The following is a 24,824-nucleotide window of genomic DNA, read 5'->3' on the forward strand; positions in this document are numbered from 1 at the left end:
GTATTATTGAGGTATTACATGAGGTAATGCAGAGTAAGCTTTTGCACTTGAAACCTATCTTATTACCTCGTAACGGATAACACCAACAGTGTGATGTAACTACAAAAGCCAGCCGTTCATCGCAGGGACCCCAAAGTGATACAAAAACAACCGATAAGACTTTACTCGTCTGCCAACTCCTGTTGAAAGTTTCCCTCGGTGTATACCTCAACCAACCGGTCCAGCAATCCGCTTAGCGAGGTGGCTAGCCAGCCAGCCAGCCAGCCTATAGCCCACGACGGGACGTAAACAAGCAGTCGCCGAGTTCAGGAAGGTTTCTGCTTTGCATATGCAGTCCGCACATGGAGAGGAACCCTTGCTTAGAGTCGGAAACTCGCTACTTTGAATGTAGATCCGCCGCCCTTATCCGCTCAAGCCAAAAAGCACTGTTCGAGTTGTTCGCTTAATTAAACCGGCAAAGTCTGTGAAGCCCTCCAAAGCCAATAAATCCGTCCGCATCCGCTACCTGTTTGCGACCGCCGCGGCCGCGATGTTATCGCTCGGGTTGTGCGTAGAGCCCTCGATTTCCCGATGACCCGAATACACCCCGGCCTATAGTGCACAGATCGCGCTTGAAGTCACTGGAAACCCACGTCCGGACAATGAATGGTTTGCACTTTGATCCGGCAATTTTAACCCCGGGAAAGGAACGCAGCGTGTGACTGGAAATTTTAGACGGATGTTCGCATGCAAAGTTTAAGTGGGAAACGCCCAAGTGACAGGATGTCCGCAGAATCCTGCGTTCAATGGAAAACCATATTGGGCCCTTCTGTTTGTTTTTCGGCAAAAGCACTCGCTCAAACGCACCCCGTAGTTTGTTTTCTCATTGCCACGTACTGAGCTGCAGGATCAGGATCAGCCGCATTCAGGACGGGAAAACTATCACTAACACTCACTGCTACTCACGGTACCACACTTTTGTCATATCAGGATTATCAATCACAGTACTCGGCCGCCACTTATATTCGTGTCCAGTACTATTAGGAGTAACTGGGAGCAACGCATTCGCACTACTTTTTTTACCCTCGCAATAAGTGAAACTTGCCTGCGTTAGCTGTATATGGCCCTTTCCATACAGGCACAATTTGGCACTGACATTGTTCACAGCTCTTTCGAACCTTCACTCACAATTACAGTATCTGGTTTCTGTTTAAAGTTTCGGCGTTTTCCTTTGTGCCCTTGTTTGCACTAACAATCTAAGTACCTGGCTCCCATATAGTGGTTAGCCTATATTCGCAGTGATGATGGCAGATGACTGTTTTTTTGACACTGCTCATTTAAACTGACTCGATGTATCGAAGTGATTGGCAATTGCTCCCCCCCACCCTCCCCGCTATTTCCCTTGGGCAGTGCGCGTCTTTTGGGGCACTCACTAACCATCGTCATCACTATTATCATCATCATCAGCCTCACTACGACCAGTGCAGGGCAAAGACCTCTCCCATTTCTCTCAAATTAACCCTGTCCTTCGCCAGTTGCGGCCACCGTATCCCCGCAAACTTCTTAGTAACCCATTCTCACTAGCCCGTTGGCCCTAATAGTGCTTTACGATCACTTGCGGTAATACGGCTTGACGTTCGCATTTACCGACACTCGCTCGCACATGCGCACCTTTAACTCGCAGCTATTAGGAGGGAGAGAGAGAGATACCCTTTTAGACAAAAGGAGAGGCATGCCAGCACAGCTACTGACACACCCTCCGACTGCCACTTTCTTTGGCACTGGCCTTTCGCACTCAAGACAGCTGACACTCGAGGTGACTGGCATTCACTGACCTTGAGGTTAGTGCTCGTGCTCGTGTTTATCGTCACTCTGTCGCTGTTACTCGCAGTACTTCGCAATGGCACCTCCTGCTGCTCCCTCTGGTGTTCACTTTGGCAACTCGCCGAGCCGCCCTTTGGTGCACTTAGTTCCTTGCTCCCCGCACTTATCGGCATTCGCTTTGACTCAAACCCACTGCATGTTAGACAACTTGGTCCTCACTTTAACTGCACCTCATCTTTCAATTTCATTGGCCCTGAATAGCTGTCATGTACAATGGCACCCTCGCTCACAGGCGCCTGCCGCTGACTGCTTCTCCTTCTCAGCCGTGATCGTTGAATCGCACACCCACTGTTGAGCACTGACACTCGAAAATGAATCCTTCCTCCGCACGGAATTTCGAAGCCTGAGTGAGCGGCACAGGTTGGGGGTATGTGGGGATTCACGTCCCGACACTGCGCCTTGGCTTTGATAGGTTTGGTTTATGGTTTATTATGGTTTAACCTCCTAAAGCGACTCAGGCTATGAGGGACGCCGTAGTGAAGGGCTCCGGAAATTTCGTCCACCTGGGGTTCTTTAACGTGCACTGACATCGCACAGTACACGGGCCTCTAGAATTTCGCCTTCATCGAAATTCGACCGCCGCGGCAGGGATGAAACCCGCGTCTTTCGGGTCAGCAGCCGAGCGCCGTAACCACTGAGCCCCCGCGGCGGGTATCAATTTTATTGGCCCTGAATAGTTGTCATGTCCAATGGCACCCTCGCTCACAGACGACTGCCGCTCCTTCTCAGCCGTATTCGTTGAATCGCACAACTACTGTTGAGCACGGACACTCGGAAATGAATCCTTCCTTCGCACGAAAATCCGGAGCCTGTGTGAGCGGCACAGATCCGGGGCACGTGGGGTTTAACGTCCCGACACTGCGCCCTGGCTCTCAGTCGCCGGAGTGCTGAGCACCTATTCATTAATACGGTAGCATAAAAAGCCGCATTGGTAAAAAAAATGTATCGTCGGTCATAAAACTCGCCCATTAGCTGGAGGAAGGTGGCGTCACCAGAGCGAATTCCAACTGGCCGGAAATAAGTTACATTACCTCACCGGAAGTGTTGTTCATGCCTTTGCAGGAAGGGATGTCAATTCCTGCAGAGACATGAACTGCACTTCCGGTGCGGTAATGTAGCTTCTCTCCGGACAGTTGGAATTAGCTGCTCTCATGACGTCACTTCCTGTAAAGGCATGAAGCGCTGCTGATGCCATCTCAATGCAAACACATAAAGTAATTAGGTGTCTCTCTGTGTTCTTTTTTTACCACCTAAGGTTTTTTAACGTGCACTGACACCATAGAGCCTACGGGCGTCGCTTACATTCCGGCTCCATCGTAATGAGGCCTCCGCATGGCATTTGACCCAGCGGCCTCGGCTCAACAGCCGAACTCCATAGCTATTAAGCCATCGCAGAGGGTAGCATCTATCCCCAGTCACGCCGCTGGGAGAAAAGCCACAGCTTGTACGCAGAGGTTCCACTATAAGATACCGAAGATTTTAGCCTTCATATTTAGCGTAATGCGGAGTAAATGCAGTTCACCGGACTTAGCGGGCTTGCCGCTTTTCGCGAGTAACACAACGACATCAATGTTCTACAAGTTTTGCTTCCTGATCGGTGTAACTTTTAATTCATGAAACGTCTTCTGCGGTTGCATTATGACTTTTCACGTGTCCCAGACTCACCGCTGTCCACTTCCTCCGTGCACGCTTATTTTTTTGGTCCGTCTGCATATGCCCAAGAGCACCTGTGCAGAGTTAAATCTGCCTCTATTTTGTACATGTGCATATCCTGTACGCATATGCGGAGGCCAAACATCGGGAAATGGGCCAGCGTCCCGTATACAGCCACCACTGTATAGTACTCCCGGCCAAATATTTAACTGGCTCGGGTGTTGCATCGCTAAATGCACCTTGTAACAGGTTCTTTTCGGCTACACCGCTGCCATGTTCTTGCTGTAATCTGACGCGTGAGATGGCATTTCGTGGTTCCTTTTTGTTCATATAATGTTTGAGTGGAGTACTTGCGTGTTTAGATCAAAGTTATGAGAAATATTCATCGTCTGCCACTACGAAGAGCCGAAACAAGCGGAATACGCAGCAATGGTTCTGGTTCACATGGCCTCCTCCTCTAGGTAAACTACCACTCCTTTCATGGCGGACAAGTCGATTACCCAGAGTAAGCGCAAATGCGCCACCAGAACCATTGCTGTGTATTCCGCTTGTTTCGGCTCTTCGTAGTGGCAGACGATGAATACTTCTGATAACTTTGATCGAAACACGCAAGTACTCCACTCAAACATTATAAGAACCAACAAGGAACCACGAAATGCCATCTCACGTGTTAATTTACAGTATGAATATGCCAGTGGTGTAGCCGAAAACAAACACTTTTTACAAGGTGCATTTAGCAATGCAACACCCGAGCCAGTTAAAGATTTGGCGGGGTGTTCATGGGAGCTCATTTCACCAATACAGGTCTAAGCTTACCTAAGCAGCAAAGGAGCAGGTGCCAATGTATTTACAGGCGTAGGTGATAGTCTTGAAGACAACTTGGACCTCTATGGGAGCTCCGATAATATGTGCGTAACGATAAGTTATGTATATACTGCATAAATCGATACCATACAGCATTTCACTCAGAGTCAAGGTACCTTGTTCAGTCAATAATGGTTGCTTAGGAGGCAGATTGAAAGGCTATAAATTCTCGACTCATTGTCCGCCACCATTCCTCCCTACCCGCACACATCACTCAACAGCACTTTAATGCAATGTAGGGTAATCCAGGCTATATCTAACATTCTTGGGCGAAAATTTTGAGAATTAGAAAATTGTAAGGTGCTGCTATGGAAGTCTTGAAGGCACTGGTCCATTCTTCCGATCTGTAGCAAAATCTTTCATATGAAGTTTTTCCGTCGTATGCGTCGAGCAGTTAAGATTGCCAGAGAAAACCAATGGGGAACGGTTTTGACGACGACAAAAACGTTAAGAGAAAAAAAGGCAAGCCTGACGACGGGAGATTTGCGGATACTATACTGATTGTTATAGTGAAATCTTACAATATATAAAAAAATTTGGTTCATGAACTCTTTCCTGTTCAAAAATGATTTTGTCCAGAATTGTTGGGAGATAGATTTGTCTGCAAACTTTTTTCTTTTGCCATGGAACACAGGATCTTTAATTCATATGAAAGTTTGGTATCTCCATTTCCACAGGAGCACATCATTTTTCGGAGTAGCGCCTCACCCCCTCCAGTGAATGAATAGTCGCCTCATGGGCGCATTAATACTTCCACCCACAAGCAATCAGCGTTCAGTACCCGCCTCGAGGAAGTAAATACAATCGCATTAAAAATTTCCACCTCAAACGTCCTTCTGATTGCAAACTTGCTACTGACATATGTGCCGGCGGCTCCCGGAGTGAAGCACGTGGCATGGTAGAAAACACATCAGAGCTAAATTCACTTACTATGCCTGAGCCATATATTCACTCAAGTTCGTCAGTCGGGGCAAAAGCAGGGATGGTCACAGAAACGAGAAACCGTTTGTCTAAGATCTCAGCGCTGAAGAACTCCTGTTGGATCCCCTTTCGACGCACGCGCCATCACTTTGGTCGAGCGAGCAGTCAAGGACGGTAGACTTGAAACGACGCGGAAATCCCTAAGCTCTCTTATTTCCTTTTTCTTTTCCTTATCGCCGCTATGCTCCCATTGGCACGTACCAAGAAATACTTTATCTCGCAACGAACCTATTCCGTATTCTCCGATATCGTTCTAAAGACCGTTCTGGCGCACACTGGCTTTAAAAAGACACGGAGGTCCTGCTGGTGGTATTTTAAGCAGTCGGCCGGCAGGCGAGCAATGCGTGCGTATGAGACGGTGGGAAAGTTCATTAAATCAGAATGAAAGGACAGCCCGGCAGCCGCTTAGTCAGGTGTTGCACTTGGGGGAAAAAGCGACCGTTGGCGAAGAACCGAATAAAGTCCAGTAAGGAGGCGTCACGTGTCGGGAGGTGTGCGTGTGTTGGGGTTAAGGTTGTGCCTGCCTCTACGTGCGAATGACGTTTGAGCGTTGTGTACGGTTGATAAGTGGAGGCAGGGCTTTCGTCGGCTCGGAGCTATTTGCCTATGAAAGTTATGATCATGCGTAGCTATCTATTTGTTTCTTTAACCACGTGTCGCGTTATCTTGAGGATGGGACGCTAGACGTCAACTATAAAGGCCACCGTCGTTTCTTCCTCTCAAGCTTGATGAAGGAACTAAAATTGGAAAACAAGCAATGTGCTGCTCCAAAATGCGGCTGTATGCAAAAGTTCTGAAGACTGTATCAATGGATGCCTTCCACACGCTTCGCCCAGCAAGCTGCAATCACAACTTTGAACTTAGTCGTTTCTGTAGAATTTCTTTTAAATACATGCCTCGTCGATTCCACCTAAAACTAAGCAGGCCGGCAAACGGCAACTCAGCAAACGGTGGTTAATGCGCGTCCAATTTTCACAAGTGCATGGTTTGGTTTGGTTTGGTTTGGTTTGGTTTATGGGGTTTAACGTCCCAAAGCGACTAAGGCTATGAGAGACGCCATAGTGGAGGGCTCCGGAAATTTAGACCACCTGGGGTTCTTTAATGTGCACTGACATCGCACAGTACACGGGCCTCTAGAATTTCTCCTCCAAAGAAATTCGGCCGCCGCGGCCGGGATCGAACCCGCGTCTTTCGGGTCAGCAGCCGAGCACCATAACCACTAAGCCACCGCGGGAGCAAAGGGCTCGTTTGATCCAGTGATTTCTTACTCACTGTGGTATAGTGTAACTGGGCTAGTTGGTCATTTCCGCAAGACAGCGTCGCTTCAATTTTCGTTTTTAACAAAATTATGTCTCAAATTAATATTTGTGAGATTTTCGCTGTGCAAACCCGAAGTGGCAGAAGCCAATGAAAGAACAAAGAAAGAAAGAAAGAAAGAAAGAAAGAAAGAAAGAAAGAAAGAAAGAAAGAGAGGAGAAAAGAAAGGAAGGAAGAAAGGAAGAAAGAAAGAAAAAGAGAGAGAGAAAGAAAGTAAGGAAGGAAGAAAGAAACAAAGAAAGGAAGAAAGGAAAAAGAGAGAGAGAGAAAAGAAAGAAATTAAGAAAGAAAGAGAGAAAGAAAGGAAGAAAGATAGAAGGAAAGAAAGAAAGGAAGAAAGAAACGCAACAAGAGAGAAAGAAAGCAAGAGAAAGAAAGGAAGGAAGAAAGAAAGAAGGAAAGGAAGAAATAAAGAGAGGAAGGAAGAAATTAAGAAAGAAAGAAAGAAAGAAAGAAAGGAAGAAAGGGAGAGGGAGGGAGAGAAAGCGAGAAAGGAAGAAATGAAGAAAGAAAGAGAGAGCGAGAAAAAGAGAGGAAGGAAGAAAAAAAGGAAGGAAGAAATAAAGAAAGAATGAAGGAAAGGAAGAAAGAGAAAAAAGAAGAAATAAAGAAAGAAAGAAAGAGGGAGGGAGAGAAAGAAAAGAAGGAAGTAAGGAAGGAAGGAAGGAAGAAAGAAAAGAGAAAGGAAGAAAGAAAGAAAGAAAGGAAGAAAGAAAGAAAGAAAGAAAAAGAAAGAAAGAGAGGAGGAAGGAATGAAGGAAAGAAGGAAAGAAAAAAAGGAAGAGAAAGAAAGAAAGAAAGAAAGTAAGAAAGAAAGAAAGAAAGAAAGAAAGAAAGAAAGAAAGAAAGAAAGAAAGGAAAGAAGAAAGAAAGAAGGAAAGAAGGAAATAAAGAAAGAAAGAAAGAAAGAAAGAAAGAAAGAAAGAAAGAAAGAAAGAAAGAAAGAAAGAAAGGAAAGAAGAAAGAAAGAAGGAAAGAAGGAAATAAAGAAAGAAGGAAAGAAACATAGAAGGAAATAAATAAAGAAAGAAGCAAAGAAAGAAAGAAAGAATGAAAGGAAGGAAGGAAGGAAGGAAGGAAGGAAGGAAGGAAGGAAGGAAGGAAGGAAGGAAGGAAGGAAGGAGGAAAGAAAGAATGACTGCACAGCCGGTGTGGGAAAAAAAACCTCCATTTTAGCTAACCGCCTCTGCAGGTAGTTAACACATAACCCACTAGAAATGACAATTCCCCACGGCTAACTTGAGCGTTGATGAATTTCCTAGTATCATGGAACCTGTGCCGGCAATATGGGCTCACATTCTGAGTAAAGTAAGTGGAGTAAAAGCCCTCTATGATTAAAGGACGGAGACAGACGGGATACAACGTTACAGTTTTGTGAATTCAGTAGCAAGTGTGATTTTTCATCGCATGGTCTAATAAACTAGTCTCTGTACTAGCTCCACTAACACTTTAATTATACGTGCAGAGCTCACGTACACAATCCGGCTTCGTGCAGAGTCAGTGACATAACTTACATTCTCGCTATCTTTTGCCGAACGGATTCCCACGTCCCATAGCCCGCCGTCAGCCCACACTGAAACACAGACATAAAAAAGAAAGAAAAGCATAGACAGGTGACTCCTGCTTCTCTCTTTGAACCCCAGTGAACCCACAACGTAATCTTTTCCTCCTTTCTATGCGGTCTCCCTTTTGTGTTTTTTGTGCCTCTCTTACGCGTTCCTTTCGACGCTGCTGTAGCGCTCAGTCTCGCCAGCGCCGAGAAGCCAGTGACCTTCCCCGACCGGAGCGTTGTCTCTTGCCGCAGGTTTGTCCGGTTACGTGGCCCTTCTCCCCTCACCGTAGTGGCTCGAGACAACACAACGACGCTACTGGCTGGGGGCGGTGCCCCCTCGGCACCGAACAAAACTGGATGTCCAACACTCGCGTCCGCCGGAAAGGAGAACTCGCGACGAAGACCACGTCCGCCCGAAGCATCCTCGGTAGACCTCTGCAGTTCAATCCGTGCCACCCCAGTCTGGCACGACTCGGGTAAACTTCCGCTGAGTCGACATCGGCGCCGTCTTCGAGATTCAGTGAGTCAGTAGGCTGGGAGGACCCCGGTCCCCCACAACCAAGCGCCTCCACCCGCTCTCCCACACTTGAAGGCACCCCATCTTCACTTTGCGGAGGCCAGCGGGACAACCCCCGCACCCACAATGCGCTCCCCGGTAAGATAAAAACCGCTCTCCCGTGCGCATTTGTTGATTCTGGCGCCTGTCAAGTTCATGGTCGCCGCGCTATGTCGCTCTAAAGGGCATTCCCGGCGCCCTTACCGTGCTCATTTCAAGCAGTGCACGTAGTAGGGTTGTCCGTCTCGCAGGAGGATTGCGTGGTGCTAAGATATATCTCACTTTTCCATGACGTAAGCTCAGAGGAATTGAGAAGCGGGAGGGGGGGGGGGGGGGCGGATGGAGGCGCTTGGTCGTCTAGAAGCGCAGATGTGTCGCGTCTTGGCGTCTGTCCTGGACCTAATCGGACCTTGCCCTAGTGGCCCTCTTGCTTGTTGCCCTCGACACCTTTGTTTACCAGATGGGTTGGTTTTCTTGGGGCATACGTGACCCATCCGCCATGTAGCTGTAGAGAGCTTCAGGGCGTAGACATCTGCTAAGATTGGAACGTCCTGCCAGCCTTATCGGTCGTGTCTGTAGCAGCTAGACATGACGCAAGTCGTCAGGAACGGGTGTTGCAAGCATATGACGCAACAGCTGGTCCCTATGCTGCACTGCCGGTTTTTATACTGCAGAGCCCTCCTAAAACTTTCTGATGACTTGTTTTGTGTCCTCCCAGCTTCTTAGGCGGTTCGCCAAGCTACAGGTTGTGCTGAAGGCAATAGCATGACTCTTTGCATAGATTGCGATGGTCGCATTTCGATGGAGGCGAAATTCTGTAGGCTCGTGTGCTGTGCGATGTCAGTGCACGTTAAAGAACCCCAGGTGGCCGAAATTTCCGGAACCCTTCACTACGGCGTCCCTCATAACCTGAGTCGCTTTGGGATGTTAAAACCCCAATAAACAAAACCACAAACCATCTTCGCGTAGGTAGACAGCGTGTGAAGGGTTTGAAGGGACCGCTGTAGTATGTCCACACTGAAGAAACCGTTGTAGTTGTCCGAGAACACAAAGTTGTAGTGCAGTTGTACCGTGGTGCAAAAAGTCTGGAGGCTGTTAACTTGTTATTTCACCTCCACCACAACTTGGCAGTTTCAGTACAAGAGAATGAATCTGTGGCGTCGCGGTCAGTGCAATGACGTCTCAGCCATACGCCATCACAACACGAACACTCACGCTTCGTGGTGCAAGATGTCGATCAGGCGCTAGCTTTTTCATAAAAAAAAATCAGGTCACACAATATATTAGCTGCTAGCTTTAAAGTAATGATTTTCTGACTTTGAAAGTTCTTTGCCCACTGGTGTGCACCACAATTAGTCCGTGATTCTTGGAAGCCCATGAAAGAGCTTCGTCCAAAAGTGTCTCATCTTTGGTCAATCGCATCAGACGCTGCCTAATGCATTATTCAGTAATTAAGTGGGTTAATCGACCAATGTGACGGCCTCTAAATTTCAGTGCCGCACCTGTGAGGGTCAGCTTTGACAAATTAGCTCAGCTATCGACTGCAATTTACCGCCGAGCGCATACGATAACGTCCTCCAGGTCTAAAAGCTTGCGGGAGACCCCGACACCTTCGCAAGCACCGCTTAGGGATCAAAGAGCAAAATAAAGCCACAGCACTTTTTTTTTTCAGCTTCTACATTAAACCGATGCTCGGCCTCGTTTATAAGGCGTTCCTTTTTTGTTTGTCCGGTCGGTCGCCTGCTGTTAGCAAGACGCGCTCACAAGCCTTGGCCTTGGATTCATCCGGTCGTTTAATGCTCCGCGGGCCCCCTCCTCTCGTTCTCCGCTTTTCGCCGTCAAAGTACTGCGATTTGCGCGTAAAAACAAAAAAAGAGCGGCTCTTGGCTCTTAAGGACACCTCCATGGCTGCATCCACCCCCCCCCCCCCCTCCTACACAAACTCCGCCCTCTCTTTTGAGAAATCTGTTAAGGTAGCCTGTGACGGCTAAATGCGTGGGCATGACGCAACTATCCTCAGTTGCTGAAAAAAATAAAACGTAAAAAGAGCATGACCGCCGACGCATAGGACAGGAATTCGCCGCCGCCGGCTGAGTTTTCTTAGAGTTTTCATTTTCTTTTATTGCTGGGCGGAAAAGTGAGAGGAACAGTTCTCTGTCCAGACAGGGGCATATCCCTGGAAAGGAAAATTTCTTATTTGCAGTCGTTTCACATCTTACTGTTTCGTTCGGTTCCCAGTCAGTCTGCGGAATCGATCCTACAGCAAGCCGGGAGATTTTTTGTTGTTGTGTTTTGTTTTATAGTGTCCGCTACTAAAGTTACAGCTTCGGCATTTTGGGCAGTAATGATTACAGTGTCGGAGGGCAGTGCAATGTCTGGCTCGCCAAATTTTAGCGCAGTGCAACCGTATCTGTATGCCCTCCGCATTCGGAGTACACTGTACGATACAGGACGTGATACACCTCAGTGCGCTGTTGCCAACTGTTTGCTGGAGAGTTTTAGCAGAGTGATACCGTACATCACTACGGCCAACCACAAACTGCGCATGCACAGATGGTCCTGAGTCTCGTATTGGAAGAGGTACCGAACGCGAGCCTCGGCGTAATCATTCAGGCAGCTCAGATACCAAATTCTCGTCTTGTGTTATTACTTTATAATGATGCGCAAGAACTCAGTAAACATAAATTGCCTCGAGGCTTTCACCTACGAAGAGTAAATTATTTTTGAATCACATTTCCACTCTCATCTTATGTGGATTTAGGCTACCTTAGCCTATTTGTCTCTATAAGGTCAAAATTCGGCCGAAATCCCATGATACAAAAGCAGCAATATTTTCGCTGCTTCTTCATTTGTTGTCATTCCTGTTTATGAGGCAGGTTGGCTTAAGAGTAGATAGATAGACACAGAGAGAGGGGAAAGGCAAGGCAGGGATGTTAGCCAGAAAGGATTCCGGTTGGCTACCCTGCACAGGGGAAGGGCATGAGGGGATTAAAACGATGAATCTGCGATTATATCGCTGTCTATTTATGCCTCACGTGACCTGGATTAAACTTTAACGTCGTAGCCACCATTCAACTGTTGAATTCGAAGCAGCCTAGAGAAGAAAGTCGATCCGAATTTATTTACCTTGCGTGGGAGAGTCCATGTCGTGATTCATGCAAGCGCACCATTCGAAAGAAGAAAACACGAAACCAAAAATTTGGTGTCAGTACTACTCTGAGCCATTTTTTTTTCACCTTTCTTTAAGCTATCACAGCTCCAGAAGCGTGGGAAGGGGTTAAAAAGATTTCACCTTCTTTTATAGTTCATGGTCAACATTGTCGTCACCATCCATGTAGATGTCATCCTTTACAAGAGGTCCACTAAAATCCTATTGGCTACCTTAAAATGTCACTTAATTTCTATTGAGTTTTTATTGAATTATCACTGGCCATTTGCAGTGGCGCGATGCTGATGTATTCCGCCACCGCGTAGTAGACTTCCTTCGCATAATCACTATCTGATCTGGACAAGTTTGTCCGGCGTCACCCGGCCATCCAGTCTGCCATTGCCAGCCAACTTTCGCTCACGTTCATGCGGCCTTGCGACGGCAACTCGATTATTATTCAGCGATAAAAAGAAGCGTGTCTTTTGCGCCTTTTTTGAAAGTGGAAACCAGAAGGGAAGGCGGAAAGTTTCCGCCCCAAGTCTGACGAAAGGAAGGCGTCGTACCTGTCCGCCAAGGACGCGGATGGTCGACACATTTTGCTTGGTTCATTGAAAACAGTTTATGGAGCTCTCGTTTAGGACTTATCTGAGTGGCTCATTTAAATTATTGATTCCTCGGTCATCAGAGTCACGAAAGTCGGGCGGGAACTGACTTTAAGCCATATCCCTAAGATGAGGCAGGCTTCCGATTTCACCTCTAAAGGTGGAGCGCAGGGTGAGTGGGTGAAAGCATCTCAGGCAAATTTTCAAGCTTAAAGCAGCTAATTTTGGTGGCATGTTTTCTTCTGTACATTGATGCGGAAGACTCGACTATGCATGAATCACCATGTGGTATTCACCTAATAGCGTTAAATAGTTTATAATTGAATTTTTCTGTCATGCTGTACGGCTTGAACAGTCAAACGCTGACTGTGACATCACAGTGTAATTATAGGACACGTGAGGCATGAAAAAACTTCAATGTAATCAGTGCTTCGACATTCGTTGTCATTCCGGCTCTTGACGAAGGCTGGCTTCAGTACTGTAGTGAATTGAAACGATGAAGCAGCGATTATATCGCAGTTTTTCCATGCCCACGTGATGTATAACCACACTTTTACGTCACAGCTATCATTTGACTGCTGAAACCAAAACAGCATGACAGAAAAATTTGATTATAAACTATTTAGCGGTGGTAGGTGAGTACCACATAATGGTTCGTGCTTAGTAGTATCCTCCGCATCATTGTAGACAAGAAAGCATGCCACCAATATGTAGGTGTATATATCATTTAATAAATGGCAGTGTTGTCGGCTTCGGTAACAATGAGGAACTCAAACTTTTGCACACATTCTTTTCGGAGGACTTATATGGAGAATGGCATGTTCCCTGTTTATTTGGTGCGATTCCGCTTTGGTGGGCCACTTTGAACTTTGGAACACGGCCGTATAAAAAGCCAAGAAAGACAGTGGTGCACCCTCATCGTATTTTTACATGGTTTGGTTTTCGTTTCCCAATGTTCAAGCTGGCCTACCCAAAAAGGACATATCTTTCCACGTAAATCTCACCGACTGACACCTTGAGCCGAATATAAGAAATGTGTGACCACGAAGTATCCTTTTTGTCAGACCTCGGCCCGGCCTATACCTCTTTCCCGTCATTTAAATTCACTGAATCATATAGTCCAAGTGTAATGTGGCAAAGAACTGCCATCACGGGCACTTGCAGTTGTCAACTCGTGCTGTGGGCGAGTTAAAATGCAGTACAGACTGCCTTTGCATCCACTTCAGTGTTTCGTAACACTTTACATGGAGATTAAATTTTGCACATCTCCGTATTCGCGCATTACGTTGTTTTGTTCCTTTATATTTCTCGCTTGCACACTCACCGTTCCTAATCGGTCTGTCGTTTCTTGCGTCTTCTTCTGAACCACTAGCTGTAACGCTAAGGTCCCCGAACAAACGCCTAGTAGTGTTGTCCCCAAAAAGCGTGTGTGATCACGTGACCACCAGTGCACTTAGCTAGGGCCGCGCGCATCATGATAACTTCGTCGCTATCAGGTGAGGCGCGCGGTTGAAACAAGACGGCGCCAAGCGCCGTGGAGTGGCGTTCTAGATTACATCGTGAAAGGACTGCATAGCGCGATATCCTGCGCGCCTGCGCATTAGCAGCCCCATTAATTATGATAAAGCCACCAGCCGGGACATGGAACATCACATGGGTTTCGGTAGCGCCGTGGATGTAGCCGAGGCGGAGCGTGGAGCTCGGAACGTTGCACGTAAGTGAGAGGGACGCTGCCCGCAAGCAGGCTGCACGGAAAGATGCTCGTATCCGTGCCAGCACATTTCTCCCACTATAGAGCCCTCGTTGTAACGCTGCCAAAAAGAAAACACGATCGTCACCCGCTCATGCGTGGCAGCAGTACTCAAAGCAAATGAAACAACTGCAAAGACACGATGCGGACAAAGTAGCTTTGATCATCCGTACTGCCAACAGTGTAATCGCCACTTAATTTTTATTGCTCTTATATTTTTCATCCAGACTTTGTGGTAATCAATCTGCCCATTCACAGACCTATGGTATTCACAGCGTGTATTCGTTGTTTTCACGGCTCAGCGTTTTTTTTTTTTTCTTGCTTTAAACCACGTGTCATTTAGGCTGGCATTTGTGTAGTTGTAGTAGTAAGTGGTTTAATACAACATAGTGTTATGTGTAAATCATTTCAATTTCTATTCATCCTTCTTTGCTACCCATATTGTGTGATTATGTCAGTGGAGCTTCAGTGCTTTTGAGAACACAAAATGCTAAATTTCAGCCACCTGCCTTTGTTTCCTGGAGTCCCAGCGGAACAGCCGGCTTCAACTGTTATTATCTATCTTTTGCATTTACAGCATACATGCCTAGCACCTAGTATGTGTATTTGCCCTCAGTGCAAAGCAGCATTCCATGGATCCCCATTCACTGCAAAAAGCTTGCAAAGTACAGACTGATGAAGATGCGAAGCCTCGTGTATAAAATATGTTTAGTTAGCTTAGTGGGCTTCGGGATGTAGCTGTGCGCTTCATCGTCTTTAGCCAGTATTCTCAGCTTTACTCTTGCGAGGTAGGCTACACAGTAGAGCTTTCCAGGTTAATGCAGAAGGCCTAAAACATCGGCATTCTTGGCTATCTTTATTTGTCCTAATACAAACAAATGTTTTTCCCCCCAGAAGTATTCTAGATAGCCTTTTCCTTAGCACTACCCATTCGCGAGATTCATTGCGCAGCACAACTTGAAACGTACTCCTTCGTCATTAACGTGCATCCTGTGTTTTCTGTAACATTTGTTTTCCGTAATTTTAACTAGTTTTATATTCAGACATGTTTCTCAAAAACTGTTCGTATTTATTTTGTTTTGTTTTGATCTCTTGGTTAAATTTTCTATATATATTTACTCCAGCTTTTATTCACCTCTAACTCTTATTCACATTCATTTTTTTTCTTCCCTCCATCGCAAGTTTGTGCTTGTTTGTATGGCTGCACTTGTAAGTTTCTGTTTGGAGCACAATAATCCAGAACCTTCTTTTATAATACAAGCAGTCATCTTGCTTATCCTTTTACTGTATTACAAACTAGTATAATAATGTACTGTCAGCTATTGTAGTGATAAAGCGAGAACAGATAACGAAACACGCCATCTCCGCAATCTTCTTGCAGTAGAGAATGCCCTAATATTATTTATTCCTCTGTGCAGATTTCCGTGATTCTCCTGCCGGCATTGTTTTGCCTCTCGGCAACTACAAGCGGCTACCCTGTGGTTAGCCCGTACTCGGTTGTGTACCCCGACTACCCCCTGACGTATCATCCCTCTGGCTATGCTCCCGCATACCAGTCTGCCTACCAGAATGCGTACCAGAACGCGTACCAGAACGCGTACCAGACTGCCTACCAGCCCGGCTACCCGGCAGGTTACCAGGCAGTTGTAGTAGGACTTGGGTAAGTGGAAGCTTAAGAACAGCATTCATTTCATCGATTGAAAGTCGGTGTATTGCTTAGGAACAACGAACACGCTTCTGGAGCTTTTATTGAGTAGTAGTGAAAGAAAAACGAATGTGTTAACAGCATGCGAACATCTACAATAGGGGGCGTGTGACAGTACGGGGTCCTGTACGGAGGGACGATTTGGAAACTGAAGTAACAGACGGGCAGCCAAGTTATGCCAAGGAATACGGGCACATGTTGGGGAACCCTTATCGAATACACTCGATGGCGACTCTCCTTACTACCGGGGAAGTGCTTGAAGCTTGACATGGTTCAACAGCGGGTCCTCAATGCGGCTTTAAAGGAGAAATACAATTGTGTGCCGTCTTTAGTCAGGTAATGAACGTGCTCGCATAACGAACACGCCCCCTTGCTTTGGCTGACAAAAGTACCCTTCCGTATTGGACGCAGCTCGTTCTTCTGACGCGCAGTCGACTGGTGATGTTACTGAATGCTATCAGGCACGCATTTTTCGACACCGAAACAACTCGTCCTGTGTTTCTTCTACTGCGCTGTTATTTATTTATTTATTTATTTATTTATTTATTTATTTATTTATTTATTTATTTATACAAAATACCTACAGCGCCCTCACTGGGGCATTGTTGTAGGGGGAACATCATAAAAGCAACAAGACAAAATACAGTAATTGAGGCCAATGATGCAATATACGAAGAAAACCCATGGACTATAGAAGTAAAGGCAAAAATAAAAAGGTCGATGCAGAAACAAAAACACGCCCGCATTAGACGCGGATAAAATGACATTTAAAATACAGCACTGTTTGAGAAAACACAAAAATAGACACAAAAAAGAACGTTACAGAAACAAAAACATGCCCGCGACAGACGCGGACAAAATAACATTCAAAATACAGCACTGTTTAGCAAACACAAAACTAGAACACAATGTACCAGGATAATAGCTATTGCTACACTGATTTTATCAGTAATACTAACAGACATTTTAACTTAATACAGTCATATTAACAGCTGGTTTTGCAAAACAATGAAAAAAGATGTGGGAGGGGAAGCAGCAATTTGTGCAGGCAGACTGTTCCAGTCATGTATTGTTGGTGGGAAAAACTATCAAAACAACGAAGTGCTATAAAACGCGATTTGTCGAATGTGAGAACTATCTCATCCCAACGGGGCGTACAAATGATAAAAAAGTTCCGAGAGGAATCCGAGAAACAATGAAAATCAGGGGCCGTGTTCTATAAGCTGACCGTTTTTCTTTGTCGATTTCGCCTACGTTCGGTCCTCTGCCATTGGTCACTCGGGTATACCAGTGGCTTTCAAGCATCATTGCAAAGTGACCCGGCCATTGGGTGCTTGGAGGCCGGACCTCGCCATTGGCCAACGACAGCCAATGGTCAGGTCCTATCGTTACTGACGCACCGCTGCGATTGGCTTCATATCGAATCCGATTTCAACCAATGGCAAGGTCCAATCGCTAACCAGCCAATGGCCGGGTCACTTTCCACAGACGCTTGAAAGCCACGGGTATATCTGAGTGACCAATGACAGAGAACCAGACGGACATTAAATGGACAACGAAAAATTGACAGCTTATAGAGCACGGCTCCAGGCCTAGTCTGTCTGTGCTTCTCTGTTCGATCTACCGTATCATGAATTTCAATAACTTGATGGGGTTGGCCTTTGCGCTGAATGCTTTGAGCTGTGCTGAAATGAATTCTAGTGTTGCGCGTTCTTTGGGCAGCTTTATAGGGCACTACGCGAGTTACACGTGTGGGTTTAAGATGAAAGTTCGCTATGATGCCGAGAACGGAAACGGAGATACATTTTATTTAGACAGTGAGGCATACCAGATAAGAATCGCAACGGCCCAGCTCTTGTCTCACTTTTTCCTCGCTTAATGAACGCAATACCCAAACTTTCAGAGATTTGTGTCCATTGTTCGAGTAAATGCGAGATTCCTGAAGATGCTCATTTGATTTTCAGGTTTAAATTTGTGCCTTTTTGTCGTTTTCTTGTACGCCTGCATCGGCATACACGAACTATAGACTGCAGACAATTTGTGGAAACGGTCATTTTTTTCCCAAATAGTTATACCAAGCACGTGGGTTTGGTCAAGATTTCATTATTTTCCTCTTTTTTGTTTATTATTTTCCGTTTTCTCTGTTTGCACGTACTGCATCGGGGAAAACAAGCATTCGCACAGCGCCAAAACCTGCTACTTTCGTCATTAAGGCAATCAATTAGTCACCCCTACCTAGTTTACACTTTCGCAAGTGTTCGGCACGCGTCGTCACCTTCTGCCGAAGAGTTTCGAGGGGCTGGTATTGTTGGATGCTGGCAGGGTTAGCCTTGCGTTAAATCTGCCCTTAGTTGCTCCAACCAAGCTACGTATTGAAACAAAAAAAATGGCCGTGGCTTAGCTAAGGCTAAGCCTGGATAAGCGAAAAGCTCTCGCTGCTTTTCAGCCAACTCCCAAGCTACCACTTCTGTATTGGTGTTTCTGCGCAGTCCGACTGTTGCTTCTTCTCCTTCCATGGCGAGTGTTCTATGGGCAAGCGCGCCTTATATACCCCTCCTTTGAAATGTGCACTGCGCACGGCTGCGGCGAAAGGTCAAACGGTTGCAAGGATGGCCGCCTCTTCTATGGCCGCCGACGCCGCTCACGCGTTCTCGCAACGCCTTGCGAAAGAACCTACTCCTCTTGGGACGGCGGCGGCGACCGCGTGGCAGCGGCAAAGGGTAAAACGGTGGCGAGGAGGAGAAGCGGCGACGCTCAGACGACGGAGTCAGCGCGCGGCGGCGGCGACGATGGCTGCGGCAGCAGCGGCCACCTGCGCTCCGCGTGACGTCGCTCGGTTTCGCGCATGCGCAGCTGTGGCTAAAATTGATCATGGCGCACGCCAGACCCGTTGTTGACGAGCCTAGTGAGGCTTTTCGCTTCAAAATTATTAAAAATAAGGGCTTGTGGCATAGTCATGTGACCTAGCCATGTACACAAGCAACCACAAGGGTCAAACTGTCACTCTTACCTTTTAAACTCCAGTTCAGTTTCCTGGAGCAGTTGCAGGATAAGGCAGGGAGCCCCCGTACTTAACGACCGGTTCCCACGAGTGGGTAAACAATGTTGTGAGGAGTTGCACGTGGCGCCCCCCCCCCTCCCGTCTTCTACTGTGTAATCGACCACTCGCACGACTCCTTCCTTCACGATGGGGCAAACAGCCCTCCTCACCTACACCCAACCCACGTACTGGTTGCTCCCGAGACCCAGGCGCAGAAAAAATAGAAATTGATAAGATCTAGGCAAAACAATAGGCAATGCTTGCACAGCGCTGCTGCAAGCTGGAACTAAAAATGCCTTTGTAGCAGAGCAATACATGCGCGAGAAAATAAAACTGCCGTTCACACTGCCTCTAAGGTGCGGGTTCGCTTCCCTTGCACGCGAGCATGTCTAACATTCTCGGACAAAAGTTTTGAAAATTGGAAAATCGTGCGATAATCTTATGGAAATATTGAAGGTAAGGGTGCATTCTTCTGATATGAAGCAAAATCTTTCTTTTAAAGCATTTCCATTGATCGCATCGAACAGTTAAGACTGCCATAGAAAACCAATGGGGAACGCTTTTGACGATAGCAAAAACGTTAATAGAAAAAAAAAATGCAAGACTGCCGTCGGGTGATCCTCGGATGTATTGATTGTAATAGCAAAATTTTACATTATATGAAAAAACTGCGCTCTTAAACCGTTTCCCACTCAAAAATGTTTTTCTTCAGAATTGTTGGGTGTGCTATAATCAAAAGCAAACGAGACACTGCGCACAAGGGAACAAAGACGGTGACCCACGGTCTGCCTCCCAACTAGAAGGCTTGCTCTTAAGAAAGCCATTTATCTGGAGACCCCCATCGCATTATTCGAGCTCACGCTTCTTCTTCTTCTTCTTCTTCTAGTAAACATGGCACATACCCACGCGTAGGGGGGGGGGGGGGGGGGGGGGCGGAATTGGCCAAGGTACGGTGCTGACGATGATGGTGATGAAGATGATGTCCTCAGCTTAATGGCACATATCCATGGCGGGGGATTGGCCAGGGTGCATAGCGGATACAAACGCACTCATGTGCAGTGAATGTAGTATATTTATAATTTTGGGACGCAGAGGTAGAATTTGTACAAAACAAAAAACACGGAGAAGGAAAAGTAGTGACTTCACATTCTAGCACATGAATCTACCAGATGAAAACGCTTTCGGCAACAGTTATCTTCTTCTTCGATGCGAACATCAGGGCAGCTTGGCAAATCCCCCGCCGTGGGCATGAGCCATTAAGCCTGAGGACATCATCATCATCAGGACAGGAGCATGCGACGTAGCCTGAAACCAGTGTTCGATTCTATTCACGATTATATAATTTCATCTGGTAGATTCCTCTGCTAGAATGTGAATTCACAACTTTTCTTCCTCTGTATTTTTTGTATTGTACAAATTCTAGCTCTGCGTCCCAAATTTTAGATTTAATTATACTCCATTCCCTGCGCATGAGTGCGTTTGTATCCGCTATGCACCCTGGCCAATCCCCCGCCGTGGGTATGTGCCATTCAGCCCGAGGACATCATCATCATCATCATCATCAGCCGGTGCATCGGTGCCTCCATAGTTATATCTTTGTAAGCTGGTGATTCCTTTATTAACTTGAAATTTCTTTCAAAACTGTTTCGTTCCTTTTTTTTTAATTATAAATCACCTTACTTTCCGAACTCTTCCAGTACGATTACATACCTTCCCAGATTCCTCATCCAGTGATCGACCGACTTAACTGTTAGTAGGATATCCATACTTAGTTTGGAACTGCACCGAACAGTGGTCCATGCTCCGTCGTGGGGAACGTGGCATGTCTACACTGGCTAACAAGAACAGCTGGAAGGTTTGTTATGTAAACAAGACGTGAAAGTGTTACGGAATCCTCGCTACTTAGAGGCGCTGAAACCAGAAAAGAAACAACAGAACAAAACAGCAACAATGCCATCGCACAAGAATCACGGTGTTCCACTGCGTGATAAGCCTGTGCTATTCGCGGGGTTCATGTCCCGTTGTTTGATAGTGATCCAGATAGTGAAGAAAGGACTCCCGCACTCGCAGGCGCAGCAGACGAGCAGGAAAGTGCGATGGCACGATTGTGATGTTTACATTGTTATATTCACTCGCAACTGTTTATGAAAAGACCACGCACTCTACCTGATGACCGCTCGCCGTGCACTAAGAAAACAGCAATGTAAAGTGCGAGAGCGTGTGCAAGTGCAAGGGGGCCTAGCTATAACGCTTGCATGGGCTTTTTTTGCACAGTAAAGAGTGTTTTCAAACACTTAGACAGGTACACAGGCCTATCAAAAGGGAAACACCGCTATATCTTTATGAGTGAACAAACTGCTACTTTTCAAGCGAAACCAGTTGTCTTCCCTAAGTGCTACATGATGCGCTAAGGTAGGTGCTCCTTTTTGTTGTTGTTGTTTCACTTTCTTTTAATCGTGCTAAGATTCTAACAGTAAGGTCTGGCTCTGAATCATGAGGTCATTTTTAAACGCACGAAAAGACGGTAACTAAGGAAAGCACACACTAGAGCGCGGCAAAGCTATTCTCTTGTATCGACAGCGCACAACCTCTGCCCACACGCCTGTATGGTTGCTCATGATTCCCCACGCCACCTCAGCTTTGTGCGTACACTGTGATATGAGTGGTGTGAGCCATTTAGTTTTAGCGTGCCCGCGTTTTTGTGCTATACGTGAGACATCCCTGGAGAATCCGAGGAGACTGAATTAATGTTCCCTTGGACGGCACCTCTCGCATTGTGTACCCTGTGAGCTCCCGACCGGAGTCAGTGATCAGTGTCACCATCACTCTTGAAGAGGACACTGGCCTTGTGGAACAGTGGTAGATCCCCAATCGTTTAAATCAGGGACTCATGCAGAGCAATTGTCGACAGGTCACTGTAAGGCTAATCCCGCCTGTACGGGGAAGTTTGTATACTATAAGACTTTGCACAATGTTTAAAAATAGTATTTTGGAATTAAGAGAGCGCTTTTTTTGGCATAGTATTATCAGCGTTGTCAGTTTCTTAGGTGCATATCAGAGTGCATCTAAGAAACTAACAGGCTGGTGAACTAATATTGAATAGTTAGCTTTTTAAACTGCTACTGTTATGCGTTTTAATTATTGAGAGGCGTGCAGCCCAATGTAATAAATATCCATATCAGTGTCTAGAATTTTGAAAACACGGTTACACTCGGCGCAGTAGCCCAACAAATTCTGGCTACATCGCGCCAAAATACACGCGCTTTCGAGAAGCTTGCAGGCAAAGCAACCTCTCCAGTGCACGTAACTCGTCGAAATAGGCAAAATTTCTTGCGCCACAGCGCCAAGGGCACCCGCATTTTCGAAGTTCTAAAAACTGATATGGGTATTACTTACGGTGGGCTACACTCTTTTCAGAAATTAAGGTGCCTAACAGTAATAGTTAAAAATTTAACTATGAAATATTAGTTAACTAACCTGACAGTTGTCACGTCCTTGCTGTATTAGTCAGTAGTCAATAAGTTTATTTTCCAGTTTCAACTGGAGGTTTTCCTGGCTAAAAGCTGCCTGGGCAGCTTGACTGGGTCCAGGAAACCCCTACAAGCAGTAGGACACGAGCGGCACAAGAAATTCTGCATTCTGATGTATTACACCATTGACATTGCTATGCGGAAAAAAGCGCGCTTCTAACTCAAACAGCCGATTTTTAAAAATTGTGCAAAGTCCCAGGCGAAGCACCCTGTATACAGGTAACACACACACACACACACACACACACACACACACACACACACACACACACACACACACACACACACACACACACACACACACCGCACTCTCATAATACCGGGCCTTCACTAACAATATCTCGGGTTTTAATAACATAGTCGCATCATAGTCATAGTCGCAAACGTCACAGGCCTTCTGACGTACACGTCACCATTTTGTTTCATACATGTTGTCTTCATTATCTCATGTGTTATCTGCCATTTATCAGAGCCGACGATCTAATCGCGCTCAAGACTTAAAACGCAGCCACAGGATCCACAATGCTCTGATAAAATGCTAGTGCAAGCTAAAACAAAATTATATTCTCGCGACACTTTTGACGCCGTAAAGCCGGCGCCCAATGATAAAAAGGTTCCTGTATCTAGCCGTGATTAGTACGACTTCATATCACCGTGACGGCTTACGTGTAATAAACATGTGAGGTATATGTCAAGCGAGATGAAGTCTTTGAAGCTCTTTGCGCAGACCAGAAAAAGGAAATGAAAAACAACTTGCAAACCGTCTATAATTCGGTCTATAATAATAACCGTCTATAATAACCGTCTATTATATAAAACCTGGTCTATAATTCGGATTGTGTCTGATGTTTTTCATAATTCAAAAAGCATCTGGCACCCCAAGGGCATGTAGATGCCTCGCTGTTTAATGCCAATGCTTGGTTCCTACATCTGCAGGTCAGTGGCGTTAAAAGTGGGGCTAAAAAATAAACGGGCCGGTCCTTCTTTCAAGAGCCCTCTCATACTTTCAACGTGCATCAATAGGCGCGCTGTCGGAATTTCCTTCATGAGAGCACTGCGCTGTTTTAATGAGTGGTCATCAATTCTGATGAACACTTTCTTCTACAGAACCCAGTACTAACGCATTCCCTCATGAGGTTCTTCACCCTTACATCCACCTCTACATTATAGCCTCCTCTAAGCAAGAAAATGGCTGGGGTTTAACGTGGCTTGAACCTAGATATACGAGCGAAAGTTTTGCTAAGCATATGAAACACGGTTAGCTTGGTTTGAATGTTTTATTATTGCACATCAAGGGTCATAACCACGTGATGTCCACTGTCTCAAATCAAATGTCAAGGCCAAGGGTCAAGATCGGAGTTCAAGGTCGGGGGTTAAGGTCAGGTACCCAATGGTCCTAGTCATATGATCACGTGGTCATACTACCATAGCTTTGGCCATGCCACCACGCAATTAAGTTCGGTTTAACCTTGTGAGGCATTGAAGGCCATTGGCTCATCCACATTGAAGTCGGAAGTTTTACGCCGAGGAATAGAGCTCTCGGTCTAAGAACCGCTTATGGATGATCGTCAATACTGATATATCGCTGTTTCGACTCATGATCGATTACGTTTGCAAGAAAATTAACTCACAAATCAGCAAGGAAAGCACACGCGTAAAAATACGTAGCGCACAAGCGCAGTCAGTAAGAATGGTGCGTTGTATTCAGCTCGGGTACTATTGTCACGTTCGAATCGGAGCTGGAGAGAAGGCAGGACTCCCTGTATATTTATGGACTTATTGTGGAATGAATGCCACTGACTCCCTTCTTTTTAAGCAATAAAGCTCGGCTGAGCGTTTCAACTGACACATGCGGCGCCGGCAGAGTCGAAATCAGTTAACCGCTCGGTCTAAAACTCAGTGGTATTACATTTCCACATTCAAAATCCACACTAATATGCACTGAAGAAGACGGGAGACGAAAAGCCCCCCCCCCCCTCTCTCTCTCTCTCTTTTCAAAAGATAATAAGCCAATAGTAGTGGAGAGAGAGCAGCTGCTTAATTGAAAAGCAGAGAATTCAGCCGCAGTTTAAGTACGCTGACCTGCTACTCTGCGTGGGGAAGGGGTTCAGGAAGAGAAAGATGGCGTGAAATAGGTGCAGGAAATGGGTTGGCAAATTATTGGCAGCAGCTTACAAAACGCAGCGGGGCGTTTGAAGTGGTAAATGAATACTCAGGGCAGGTAGTGACCTTAGATCCGGACCACGAGAGTGAATTAACTGGA

The 24,824-nt window shown here is 46.1% G+C and overlaps 1 protein-coding gene across 6 annotated transcripts in view; it reads left to right on the plus strand.

Moving 5' to 3' along the window:
• Positions 1-24,824, plus strand: part of LOC149346740 (uncharacterized) — a 75,150-nt gene that overhangs the window by 38,683 nt on the left and 11,643 nt on the right. For 5 of the 6 annotated variants that reach the window (XM_089586663.1, XM_089586666.1, XM_089586665.1 and 2 more), the window contains one exon: positions 15,705-15,946. In XM_089586663.1, coding sequence (XP_089442789.1) covers positions 15,705-15,946 — 242 coding nt within the window. Of the gene's footprint in view, positions 1-8,482; positions 8,886-15,704; positions 15,947-24,824 lie in introns of all 6 variants that reach the window. The other variant, XM_089586667.1, reaches the window with a different exon arrangement.

This window comes from Amblyomma mixtum, chromosome 4, assembly GCF_055824585.1.
Source record: "Amblyomma mixtum isolate Tamu chromosome 4, ASM5582458v1, whole genome shotgun sequence".
NCBI classification, from domain to species: domain Eukaryota; kingdom Metazoa; phylum Arthropoda; class Arachnida; order Ixodida; family Ixodidae; genus Amblyomma; species Amblyomma mixtum.